The sequence below is a fragment of the Diadema setosum genome, chromosome 19, assembly GCF_964275005.1.
Source record: "Diadema setosum chromosome 19, eeDiaSeto1, whole genome shotgun sequence".
Lineage (NCBI taxonomy): Eukaryota > Metazoa > Echinodermata > Echinoidea > Diadematoida > Diadematidae > Diadema > Diadema setosum.
Window position 1 is genome coordinate 20,165,502 of NC_092703.1, and position 13,658 is coordinate 20,179,159.

Sequence of the window (13,658 nt, forward strand, 5' to 3'; positions counted from 1 at the left end):
GTTTTAATAGATGCGAAAAGATTGTGATATCGTGTATTCTCGCGATCAAAACGGAAGCGCCGAAAACAGTTTGACGCCAAAATCTTTTGGGGGGCGCCGATATCCCTTGTTGTCTGGTTATGATGGTAATTTTACCTGCTTTGCCGACTTCGATTTCAAAAGTCTAGTATATATAGCGTTATGAAATATACGGGATTTTAAGGCATTATAGGTCAGGAAAGATGCGCTCAATTTACATTCGTGACAATCAATGACTGCGCGGCGACACAAAATATGACATGAAACTAAATAGAGGTGAAAGTAATCTTGATTCTCGTGCCTGCTCAGGAACTGCCGTCTTCCTGTTTACGTCTCTGAAGTTTTTGCGCTGGGAGACTTGTTACTGGGCATTTCTTCATATAGGGTGAACGGCTAAACGTAGTTACAGAGAGAAGTGCAGTGATACACGTAGTCTCCGAGATACGAAGTCTCCATTGTAATTACCGAAAACTTGCGTTGGCAGTTCAGCAGCAATTCTCTCACCGTCTATAGGTTAACATCGGTTGCCCTACAATGATTTCTTTTCTGGTAGAATGTTATGTTTGTGCGTGTGTGTGTGTGTGTAATATGTGTGTGTGCGTGTGTGTGCGTATGTGTGTTTGTATGTCTCTGTAGGGCTTTCAGCCAATTCTTGACAGGTAAAATCAAAATTGCGACATTTTGCTCGCATTTTCGAACTTTATGCTTTCCTCAGTAACAAAGATTATCTGTGACAGATATAACAGCAACAACAGCAACCAAAACTTACTAATCTTGACACAATGTATAGGACAATAATGCATGCAAGCTAGCGTCGAGTGTCAATGCTTACAAATCTCCGCTTTGTTGAGTGTCAGAAAAAAAAAAATCCCTACATGAAGGCTTACGAGTTATATTGTTATCTGAAAAGTCATTGTTATGACTTTTCAGCAACATTAGCAATTAGTGCATTTATCATTTATTCTATTTTGTGTGTGTGTGTTATTATAGATTGATTTACCCGTTGAAATTATAAGAAGAGATTTTGTATCCGAATCTCAAGCGGACCAGTGTGCCGACTGCCGGACAGAATATTTCGCGATCACTTTCTCTGATTATCAAAATCACTTCATGAACACCATGTCAAGTCGTCTGCGATAATTTCTCTCTGCTGTTCATTCCACATGCCAGTCATTCATATGAAGAGTGGCTTTGACGAATGCTATGTCAAGGAGTCGCAATTAGTCCACTTTTGAGTGGGTCTTGTACCCACAAACTGCCTTATCACAAGTCAAGTATAGTGCGTTGATAGACGAAATATCTGAATTACTGGTATCCGTATATGGGCAAGAGCGTAGGCGCCTAATAAGCTTTCCTTGGTTGGTTCACCTGGTATGCAAGAACTTCCAAGGGCGTAAGAACACAGTCGTATTTTCAAGAGTAAGAATACCAACAGTGGTGAACTATTTTCGGTGAACTTTATTATAGTTCCATGGATGCATTCCCTTTACCTCCATAACGCACGTCGCTATCCACACTGAAACACCTCAGCACGACGATAGCTTGTTTATTACAATAAAACAAAGAGTAGATGTGCTTAAACATTATGCCCGTGTTTTAGCCAGAAGACCTCATTCGAGTTAGCTATGATTTACGCATATTGTATGCAATATGCACTGCTCACGTAATTATCTGAGGAGGTACTATTTTGAAGTGTGTGTGAAATGGATGCGTGTTTGTTTGCATATTTTCACATGTATTTTGTTCTCTGAGTGTACACATGTTTACTACCGCCCTCCCCATTAGGCCTTATACGCTATATATCTGTATGTATGCTCCAAATTTTCGTGAAATTTAGCGCCGTGCGTTTAATGAAATTTCCCCCAGTGTTCAAGTTCATTAACGGGACGCACTGTTCGATCTCGAAGTCGAGCAGATGTCGGACACTCAAGGGGAACTCAAGGGTAAGACGAGTTTTTAACAACCGAAAAATACTAGTAGCGTTATTCCAGATGTCGAGCTATTATTCCTCCAAAATGCCGCGTTCATTTTATGAGTAGCTGATAGTTGTTCGTTTGTAAACTGCAGTTGCTAAGTCCTGAATAGAATGTGACCATTAATGTCTGGCAACTCATCATTTTATAATGTTATAAATCTAGAGTCAAATTCTAGATGTTATAAGTTATATATGGTGTAGAAATTACAATGTTCAACTGACTATGACTGCATGACATAAAAAAGAATGCTAATACCCGAAGAAGATTGAAGGCCGTTTTCAACTTTCACAGCCAAACGAAAAGCAAATTTTGTTCTGATATTTGGCACCTCTTACTGCATTTATTGAATGACATTTTGCCATTCTTACAGGCCGGTCTAATTTCGTGGGCTGCTACTAAAGTGCTTACAAAAAAAAAAAATATCCTTAACCAGCAGCTTCATTGAACATCTAGCAGATCCTTTGCATGCTGAGTATCGTTGATTTTTCCATTTAAATAACTTTAATGTCACGATGCATGCAATGATAAAAGTTTCATGCTTTGTTTAAATGATAATCTCCGACACCAGTCGTACATTCCTGCACAAGTCAATTCTTCAGTTAACCTGTATCATTAAGATTTATTCACAAATACTTCAGATATTCTCATTTTGATTTCAATCCAGCAAGTTCACAATAATTACAGCCACGTAAAAAGATCCAACAATTACCTAATAACAGAAAAAAAAAATAATGATATCTCGCAAAGCAACTTCAAACAACGTCTTGCATCGAGGCTAGATGAAGACGGTGACATTTTAATACGTCCGATGATTAACCTAAATAGTTAATCCTCTTCTTGGAGACGATCCAGCGTCTGGTTCGGTCATGAGTATGCTCCATTTAAATAATGAGTGAAGAAACGCTGCATGTTATTAAGTTACTACTTTTCATGCATAGATTATAATTACACATGTTGAAATTTAACGCACTTTCATGTTGTCGACATGTCTGCAGCGGGTTGGCAAGGTAAACTGGTGCTTTTCCATTAACAATTTGCAGTAAACCAACCATGTGCAAATGAAGGATATACCATTTCCCATGTACTTGTTACATAAAAGTCAGTTGACTGCAAGTCTTAGAAAATCAAAAGTAAGTTCCCTGAACCAAATGCCAGCTGGAGTCAGTCGCAACTCGCGTTATGCAACGCACCTTGCGATCGATCGCAATTAAGTTGCGTTTAATACCATACGTTTGATCCGAGCGTAATCAATAAAAACACGGAGTTTTTGCAGCATGGACTTAATTGGTCCTGTTTGTTTTTCTATAGGTTGCTCTATGGTTCCAGTAAAGTGGATTATATTCCTTTAATATGCAATCCAAACGACATCTCGAAGCAAAATCCGAATGGAAGCTCATCTTGTAGATGGACGAATGATTTGAATCCAGAACGCTAAAAACTTCGGTTTTGTTAAGGTGTAGGCAGAACATTTTAAAGATATATCAGTATTATCTCAGCATATAAAAAAAGACAAGAATGGTGATAAGATTTTGAAACATTATGTAATCTTGATAGAAGTTTCACGATTTCTAGATATCGGTCGTTTTGCTGTAAACTATTGTCAGTTGTTTGATATAATAGCCCTTGAATTTGAATCGACACTGTTTGCTTTATATATATTTTTTTTTTTCAATAAAGTTCGGGAGAGAATTGAGGTTTCTTTGTACACACCATATCCGCGATACTTCTGTCTACGCAGGTGCTGACAGGAAGAGGGCTGAATTTGTTCAACCATGCGCCGTTAAGTGTCATTTGTAATCAAATAAAGAATGAATAGCATCTCCTCTCAAATGAATAGCTGTTCTTTCAGCATCTGCCTGTCCTATAGATAAGTGTTCTGAGTGTTATGTCAAGGTAAAGGACCTGCATGTGATTTGTAATCGTTCGTTCTAAAGGGTTTAGTCAACATCCTTAGCTCGTTTGTTTGTATATTTGCTTTCATTATACATTTCTTATAAGTCTTGTTTTGTTGTTTGATATTGCAGTAGTCATTAGTTAATGATTTCTTTGTCTAACTAAAGTATTATGATTGACACTCAAATCTTGATCAAGGCAATCATGACCACCTGGACCGGAATCCGCCATTTCAATAATTCGTGCCGTGAATCTGTTCCAACAGCGTCGAGTTGTCCCTGTTCGTCCGGGCCAACAGCGGACAACAGGTGAATGCCAATTTGATAAGAGTGTGACGCACAATCCTCCGTTTGATATGTCCCTGTGCGATAACCTACCCACTTGCTACCGAAAGAGATTCGCGTGTATATCAGTTGAAATCGCCGGGAAACAATAAGCAACAACATAACAAAACATTGGTTCTTATCTGAGCTGTATTTCAACTTTTGGCATTCTGTCATGGTCGTGAATAGCCAGAAGACATGACTGATAATGTTAGCAATGTTTGCAGGCATTACATTTATTTCGAAGTTTCCCCCTTCATCTACTATTCCTCTATTCAGACGGAGATGAAATCTACTTTATAATATCAGCAATTATTTGAATCTCTTTCGGTTTAGTGGAAGGAAATTAACTCAATGGACATATGTCGCTGATTTGAAATGATCATACTCAGCAGGTCGCTGAACATTGCACCTTTGGTGCAGAAACATTACATTATTTTTACCGAGATAGCATACCGGACTTGTTCGACAGACATGCTTTAGAGTTGGATTTAGTCTTGCATTTTCATGTGTTTGTATGTGTCTGTGTGTGTGTGTGTGTGCGTGTGTGTGTTTGTTTTCATAACAAAGCTGATTGCTAGAAAATTCCAATCGATGAAAGATTTGTTTTTGTTGGTTTGGGGGGTTTTTTTGGAGGGGGGTTTGGTTTGGTTTGTTTTTTCTTTTACATTTATGAACTCCGGGGACAGGCCTTGTTTGCATTGTCATCTTTTTTCTTCTTTTTTTTTCTTTGTAACAAGAGTCCATGCTAAAAATTAATTATGTAGTTACGTAGTTGTAAAATGATACTACAGAAATCGTATATGATGGTGTCAGACATTTATGTATTTGATGTCAGTGAAATGCCATCTCCCTGGCTACGAAAACAAGATTCCATTAAGTAAAGGGAGAAAGGAATTACACATTTCGTGCGACCTTTCCATGAGAAGTTTGTATATATACCAGACTTGGCTTTGCGTCCAGACAGTCTGCGAAATACAAAGTTCTGACATTACCATTAAGTTCAAATGTTCATCTCTTGTTACGAAATTAGTTTAAAGAAGAGTAATAATTGGCATATTATTCATTTGTCTCGTCTCGTAATGTCTATCGAAACATTGTAAAAGGTCTCTGCACTTATGACACAGTCATGACAAAAACCTTACAAACATTTCACTGCTGCCAAGATTATACATCATGTTTGCCGTAGACGGAAGTGACAGGCCATGGTACTGTAACTAATTTCTGTACAAAGAGATAATGTTTACCTTCTTTTCCAGATGATGTGAAGTGTCAGCATTTCTTTGAGTCGTAATTCATAGTGAGTGTTGGCAACATTTATTCTATATCTGACAGCGAACATGTATGTCATTATGATAACCTTTCATGCTCGTGGTTAAAGAAGTACCGATGCAGTGCGTTGCACTTTGTCTACGTGTCAATTTCGCAGAAAGTAATTCTCTATTATTCATAACATCATATTTTGAGCTGTGAGTACACATACTCGTCGACTATCAATGATTTTATCGGTTGATAACTGTGAACAGCATTCGAAAAAGTAGTTATGTAACAAAATTTCATGAATTCTCCTGAAGCATTTCACGTAAGACTTATTTTCCTGGAGGTATGAAAGGATCTTACATAGTGAATTTAGAGTGCGTGGTACAACTATTTTTTGAGCGAGTTTCTTTCGTCTTTGATCATCTTTCAAGTAATGAAAATGACCGACATGACTAGTAGTTACTTTTGTGTTTTACTTTTCGGTATGGCATTATAAATTATCTATCAATGGATATAATTTGGGGAAGGTAACTATTAACATCGCTATTCCAACTTAAATTCTGAGATCCAGGGTACCCTTTATGAAAGTCTTATGACATACTTTTCGCTTATATGACACACTTGTGAGAGACTTCATGAAATTGATTTGAAAGTCTCATAATGAGCGACAACATATGAGTGAATTTGGCCATTCTGAGATTTTTGTAAAGACGATTATGTGATGACTTCATGAAACGGACCCATGGTTCTCCAAAAAGTTCATTGACCTGTCTGTTGTATTGAGTTCCTACCCACCTACTTCTTAGCTTAAAACTTATGTGAACTAGCTGGTCTATCTAGTACAGTCTCTGAGTCAAATCGAAACACGTCTTTCAATTCTAGTTCCGCCCCTGTGTGAAACTTTAGCTCCCACACAGTGTCTGTATTTATATTATTTATCTATCAAGCTATCTATCTATTTATCCATCATGCCAACCTCCCTGTATTTCCATCATCGCATCTGACTGTCGATCATTTGATCACTCTATCTGTAATATTCTGTTTGTCTCCCTGTCTGTCGAGGACTGTAAACAACTCAACAAACGCTGTCAATATTCAATGTATGTCCATTTAAGGAAGTAAATCCAACATGAGTAGCATCGATTGCATGCCCTGTGCGCATAAAGACTATTTACAAATTTGAGTCGTATCTAGCAAAAGTATTGTCATCAGCTGCTAATCATCGATATCAGTTCTCCCTGAAGAAAACGTTTTGAAAATCTGTCAATATCAATATAATATCTAGCAAGCTCCAAGTATGATACGATATTTCATTCAGGGTTAGTGGGTGCAGCCAAGATGATGACGCATGTATGTCCTTGAATGTCTTGTTCACCTTGGTATTCTGCGTTTACAGGACTTGTCCTCGGAGAGGTTTACCAGTCTCCAGTCTTTTCTGTCTGTCATTTTCCAGTTGTCCCTCTTGCCAAAGTGAATATCTCGTCTTCCTTTTACTCGTTTCACTTCTGGTTTACATTAGAGCGGCAGTTAAATACCCTGTGTCATCATCTCTCTCCTTATTTCAATAACGCGAGACTGTCGTGTGAATGCCACAGTTTATGAGTTTGTCATACAAGTAACATTCCGTCCTCTCTTCTTCTTCGCTTCCCTTCTCCAGATTACGGTGACATGGCAGCAGTGAGGAGCATCATTCTTGTCGTTTCTACGATTCTCCTTCCAAGGCTGACGTCAACGGCCCAGATCGTGCAAGGCCCTGTCAGCGCTGCCGTTGCCTTCGGAGGACAGGTCACGCTGAAATGTCAGGTTACTGGAAAGGGGACCGACCCAATCCGATGGTTTAGAATCGACACCCATACTATCATCAGTACCGACGGGAGGGTCATCAAGCGATCGCTGAGGAAGCGCTACCGCATTGTAGGCAACCGCGAGCAGGGAGAGTACCACCTCTACATCCGAAATGCTCTTCTTGTTGACAACGGAACTTTTGCCTGCGGTGTTCTCTCGGACGTCCGGGAGCGTCACATCATGTCAGTCTCTGCTGATCTCGCTGTCGTTAAGGAGCCCATCTGCACCATCACGTCGACTCGTCCACCCAATCCTGGAGTGTCGGTAACGATGTCGTGCCAATCGCAGAACTCTGGCCTCGATGTCGCCCTCTCCTGGCATCGCCCTGCCCAACCAGACTTGGTCTTTCGAGACACTGCGGATGCTAACGTATCATCCGGTGGACTTCGAAAGAGCATCAACATCACCCTTGGGCCAACGGACGTCGGTGAAAGTTTCATATGTATGGAGAGCTTAGTTCATGCCGATTTTTCCAGAAGTTGCACAATAACACCCTTGAAAACTCATCTTCCTGTGATTCTATATCCTCCGAATATGATATCTGTCCAGGGTCAGAATGGCACATTTACCTGTATAATCGCCAGTAAGAACTCTTTGACATATGAATGGTATATCAATGGAGTCCGAGACTTTAACGCCAGGGGGAGCAAATACGTAATTTCGCCAGTGACCGTGCAACACAACAACACGGAAATAGAATGCCGAACTCGTGACGAAGTTACGGGCATGTTGGGAAATGCTACTTCGACGTTGTATGTTCATCCTATCAGTATGTCATTAACGACTACAGTTACTGTTGACGAAGATAGCAGTAGCCAGTCGCAATTCAGTCCTATAAAGTCTGACATTCGAGCAACGACCCTCGACACCGCCATAGACCCTGTGCAACCCGATAGTCTTATTACTGAAGTTCATCCTACACTAATCAGTAAAGCCACCTCTTCATCAGGACCTGTTGGACATTCTGTTGACAGCAATATGAATTCCTCGTCATCACCCGCTGTCATCGTGAACGACCAACCACTGAATGTTGCAAACCCCCAGCAAACTTTTCCAACTTATGGTGGTGACAACAAATGGGGTGATATGATGATTCCTGTTCTCGTGGTCGGCTCCATCATTGCCGTTCTCCTCATCTGTGTCATCGTGGTGCTCCTTCTCTTCCTCGTGCGTCAAAACCGTGTCGCCCACGGCAGCGTGCACGGAAAAGAGGAGCAACGCAAAGGCGATATTCATCTCGATGAGATTAAACCTGCTGACTCGGCGAGTCCTACTCACCAGGGTGATTCCTTGAAGGAGGAAACAAGCGAAGTCAATGTTGAGGAAGAATTGATACACCCAAAGTATTTTACCCTAGAACCAGGTAAGCGCAAGGTCAGAAGGTTGGAACGGACAACAAGCCACGTGATCTTAAGTGACTCCAGCTCCGAATATAACTTGCTTAGTAAGAACGGAAGTCTCAGATTACCGTCTGGTGTTTTAATGAACGACTACGCTCGACCTGGATTGCAGATGGGCACGTTTGATGGCGACATGAGTACTGTGTCAGCGTATGCCGTCACGGATGTGACCCTAGGCAGAGGAACTACGTCCTTGAAGCGAAGCAGAAGCTGCCTCCGCCCTCTCCCGGCTGCCCCAGTGGAGGCGGCCCTGAATAGAAGCCACTACAGCATTCCAAGAGAGGCCTGCGTCAAAATCCCATGCCAAAATGAAAGTAGCGGGGACAGTGAAACGTCGCGATGGGGCGTTGGGTTACCGGAGTCGTTCAAGGCATCGAACAGGAGATCGCTGTGTGTAAGACCGTATGTTCCCGCCGGCGACGAGTACGCGGAGATCGATTCACCTCCTTGCCCTGCCTCACCGGTCAGCACAGACTGCTCGCGACCGAGCTCACCCGACTTGCCGAGAGAGAGACACCAAAACAATCCAGCTCTGACAGACTTAACCATCTCCTTGGCAGGTAGTTACGAGAGCGGGTACGACGCAGCGAGTAGTGACGAAATCATGGACTGCGATTCGACATCACAATATGCAACCATCGATGGTTTCCTTCACAATACGCCAGCAAACTCACCAGTCTCATCACAAAACTCTAATAGTCCCACAGAAAAATCTAAACCAACAGAGAATGAGTCTAAGACAAAAGACTTTCCAGTGTACGCGAAGGTTAAACGAAACAGAGGTACCCAGGTAGAAGACGCTAATATAGACAATTATCAAGAAGAACTGAATGAGGCCATTTGCTAGTTTGGACACAGATTTGTACATGATTGATATATTTTTTACGCTTTCTTGTGGAAAGGACTTGATGAATCTTGTAAGAGGCAGCTTAAAATGAAAACATTTGTGTATTTTTGTTTCATCGCTGTGAAAACATGAATCGCAACAGCATATCGCCTTCACATGAAATGACTTGTGATTAACTGTCACTATACATTGTCCGTACACATGGCAGAGCAGTTGTTTGAAAGATTACCGCCACACAAGAGAAATGCATTTCATCACCGAAATTTCAGAATTTCTCTCGTATACAGTACCGTCCCAGCTGGAAAGAACACAGTGTCACACAGTGTGAGAAACACAGTGTAAACACAATGTGAACACAGTGTGAACGTAGTGTGAAATATCTTCACGCTCTTAAATTTTAGCGTTTTAACAGGTGAACACATTGTGAATCATCAATTGTGACAGTGTGACGCAGAACATAATCATGTGAACATCCTGTGAAAACCAAACCACAGTGTGAAATCATCTCCACACTATTTAACAAATTCGAGCGTTTTCACATAGTCGACTATATGACCACACTGTGAACACACTGTGGGACACTGTGTTCTTTCCAGTAGGGGTAATCGTATGGGTACATTTATGTTGATGTAGAAGAGTGTCATTGGACAGGAGTGATATCAAACTGAGAATACCATGGATCCACAAATGATGTCATCTTCATGCCACTATAGCGATTTTAGCAGCTTTTCGTATTGTGACGCCAACCTGTCGCAGTTGATACTAGTGATACCTGTGAGATTCATCAGTACCTTTTCATTCACTCAAGTACAAATCGGTGAATATCAAACAGTCTACATTATTAGGGCTTTCAGTATTTTCTTTGACCTGGAAGATATGTGTGGTGAGATGACATCATGTATAAGTGTGGAATCTTTCATTTGCATAGAGGAAATAGGGCCTCAAATACATTTCCAAGATGAATATATCAAAATAAGAATTACGAAAGAAATTGTGTGGCAGCGTTCATCGTAGTTATCATGTGACTTAATGTTCATGTGAAGTCAAGAAACAAATGTTTCTCTCCCAATGCTAAATCCCAGTAGTCAGTAACTTGAGCTGAGGTTTGACGCATACTCTCGTGACGGTAGATACGATCTTGTAAAAAGTGTTGTGGAAACCGAGATGGGGTTTCCCGAAGAGATGCTTCTACAGGTATACTCAGTGACCCCTTTCCCAGTTTCGTTCTTTATCTTAATTTTGCACTCCCGCAGTATAATTTCTTCTTCTTCTTTTTCTTTTCCAATTTGAAATATGAAATGTAGGATAAGGAGCAGCTACGTAACAATAAGAATAAATTTCTTTTCGAAAGTCATTAATGCATTCATCTTTTATACAAATGATGAAAAACCCAGCTCACTAGCAAAACTATTAGATTGTATGATTTTATTGAAAACATAGGATTATGAAGTTGAATGTCTGCGAAAATGAATGTATGATGTCATTTTGAAATACGATGATAAGTAATGTGCCACGAAAACTTTCTTTTGAACTTTTGATGTCTTTTTTTAATCACTTCGTTTTTATATCAACAAATAAGCTCTACCGTTGAATTGACAGGAAAGCGATTTACGGAGCTCTGTGTGGGAGGTTAGCACTGGAAACTGCATTTGTCGCTAGGCAACTGCATCGTGTGGGCCCTTATAGGCGGTGGTTTATTTGGCACACTCTGCAATATTTCGTTCTGAGTTGGGACACGGTGGCGTTCGAGAGAAAACTTAAAGCATATGTTAGCAGTGATGTGAGCCACGTAAATGTACATCAGATATCCTGATCATTACTGTCAGTATGCATGGGTGGATGTCTTTACGTGGCCGCCCCGTTCCCAATGCATAGGAACAGGGATCCCCTGCAGATATATGCTTTCACATACACTAGATAGGGAGATGAGACTCTTCATGGCTTATACAACCGTTATGCAAGACTGTGACATATTGTGCGAGGTCAAAGCTAGTTATAGACAGTTATACGGAGTCATACATTTTTATCGTCATGTGCATGCCACGTGTCTCGCCACAAGAAGCACGATGTTCTGGTAAAGAAATGAACGACACAAATATGAACTTGTGGTACACTTAAAGCGGAAGACGAGACATTGTGCAGATCATGTGATTAGTTGCAAAACAAAATGTCTTCCATCTGAAGAGATTCGCCGATTTCACACGATTTGACTAAAATACTGAATGACGAATCACTGTATTTGTAATTACATCCGTGAGAAAGATTTTCCTATATATCATATTTTGTACGTGCGTCGCACGAGGATTGTAATTACGAAGGCATGATTCCGAGATATCCTGATGTGAGGAATGACTTTGATACTATTATAATAAAGATGTTTTATGTATCGAACTTCTCCTGCGAATTTATTTATGTGTATCGACTATTGCTTATTTAACTCACACAAAGTTGTAACAAAATTGCAGGGTCTCTGTCGAGCCAAGATTGTGGATAATTCACGGAGAAGACACACAATGATGGATTAGATATCATCCTTTCTACTTCACGCTATTCAACTTTTCGTTCACTGGATATCCATTCCCCCTGTCTATTTTCCAACAAGAACAGATCACACTGTTTCCATAGTTTATTTCTGAAAATACATACACCATTCAACATGACCGTAGTATACATGTACACATGTATGTTCGTGCGAGCAATCATAATCACTTACCCACCTGTCTGAATGCAGGCTATTTGAATATCATCATTCATTCCACCAAGATGGGAAAAAGATAGAACCAATCATTGAGATGACTGCATGCCACTTTGATGTGTATTCGATGTGCCCAGTGTGTGCACACACACACACACACACACACACACACACATATGCATATATATATATATATATATATATATATATATATATATATATATGTATATATATATATGTATATATATATATATGTATATATATATACATATGTATACATATATATATACATATATACATATGTATACATAAATATATATATATACATATATATACATATATATATATATATATATATATATATATATATATATAGACTCCTGAAGAAGGTGGAGGCCACCGAAAATTTGAGTTGTTCAATAAACTCATTCTTATTGGCGAAATAATGCATTACTAGTTTATTTCTTGATTCTTCGCTATATATATATATATATATATATATATATATATATATATATATATATATATATATATATACAGCTGTATAAACATGTTGAGAATTCACGTATTGGCTCCAATATAACAAAGAATCAATAAATAAACTGGTAATGCATTTTTATCCCAATAAAGAATGAGTTTATTCGACTCCACCTTCTTCATGTGTGACTCCTGAAGAAGGTGGAGGCCACCGAAAATTCGAGTCGAATAAACTCATTCTTTAGCGGCAAAAAAAAAAAAAAAAATGCATTGCCAGTTTATTTCTTGATTCTTCGTTTTATATATAATGTATATAGTGACAACTTTGAGGAAAGAAAATGAGTTTTCATCGGGATTTTTTTTTCTCAAAGTGATTCTTTTCTTTTCTTTTTCTTCGCTCAAAGTTTTCACTGTTTATCATTTGTTTCTGGTCAGTTTTCCCTTTCTTTGTTTAAATACATACATATATATATATATATATATATATATATATATATATATATATATATAAGTGCACTCTAACTCTGATCGTGTCAATGCATCTGATGATGACGTGGCTGTGACATCACTAGATGTCCGTGTGTGTGTTTTGTGAGTGTTTTCAACAAAGCAACTAATGAAGTGATTGAACTACAGTGTATAATGCACTCAGTCAGGAGGAATTCGTGTCTTGCATCACAGGCTTGACCCCATGTAGCGAACCTAGCACAAATCTCTATGACCAGGCTATTCAGAAACCAATCTTGATTTAATACCTCACAGATATGAAAGTACATGAACAGAAATTAGCTTATTTCTAAAATACAGGTAGCGAGTATTACGTGTCTGTATACATGTCACTGTCACTTGTACTATCTTTTTATCCTTTCAAATAAGCCACTTTGTGAGATTATAAATCCGGTGGGAAAATAAAACCAGAGAAAC

General features: G+C 39.4%; 1 protein-coding gene across 1 annotated transcript; it reads left to right on the top strand.

The window, feature by feature from the left end:
• The first annotated feature begins 1,933 nt into the window (after window positions 1-1,933).
• On the top strand, window positions 1,934-9,611 carry LOC140242322 (uncharacterized). Its single transcript, XM_072322062.1, has 3 exons — window positions 1,934-1,961; window positions 7,128-9,359; window positions 9,393-9,611. Exons 1-3 carry the CDS (start codon window positions 1,934-1,936, stop codon window positions 9,560-9,562), a joined length of 2,430 nt encoding a protein of 809 aa, XP_072178163.1. The 3' UTR covers window positions 9,563-9,611.
• Window positions 9,612-13,658: the final 4,047 nt, after the last annotated feature.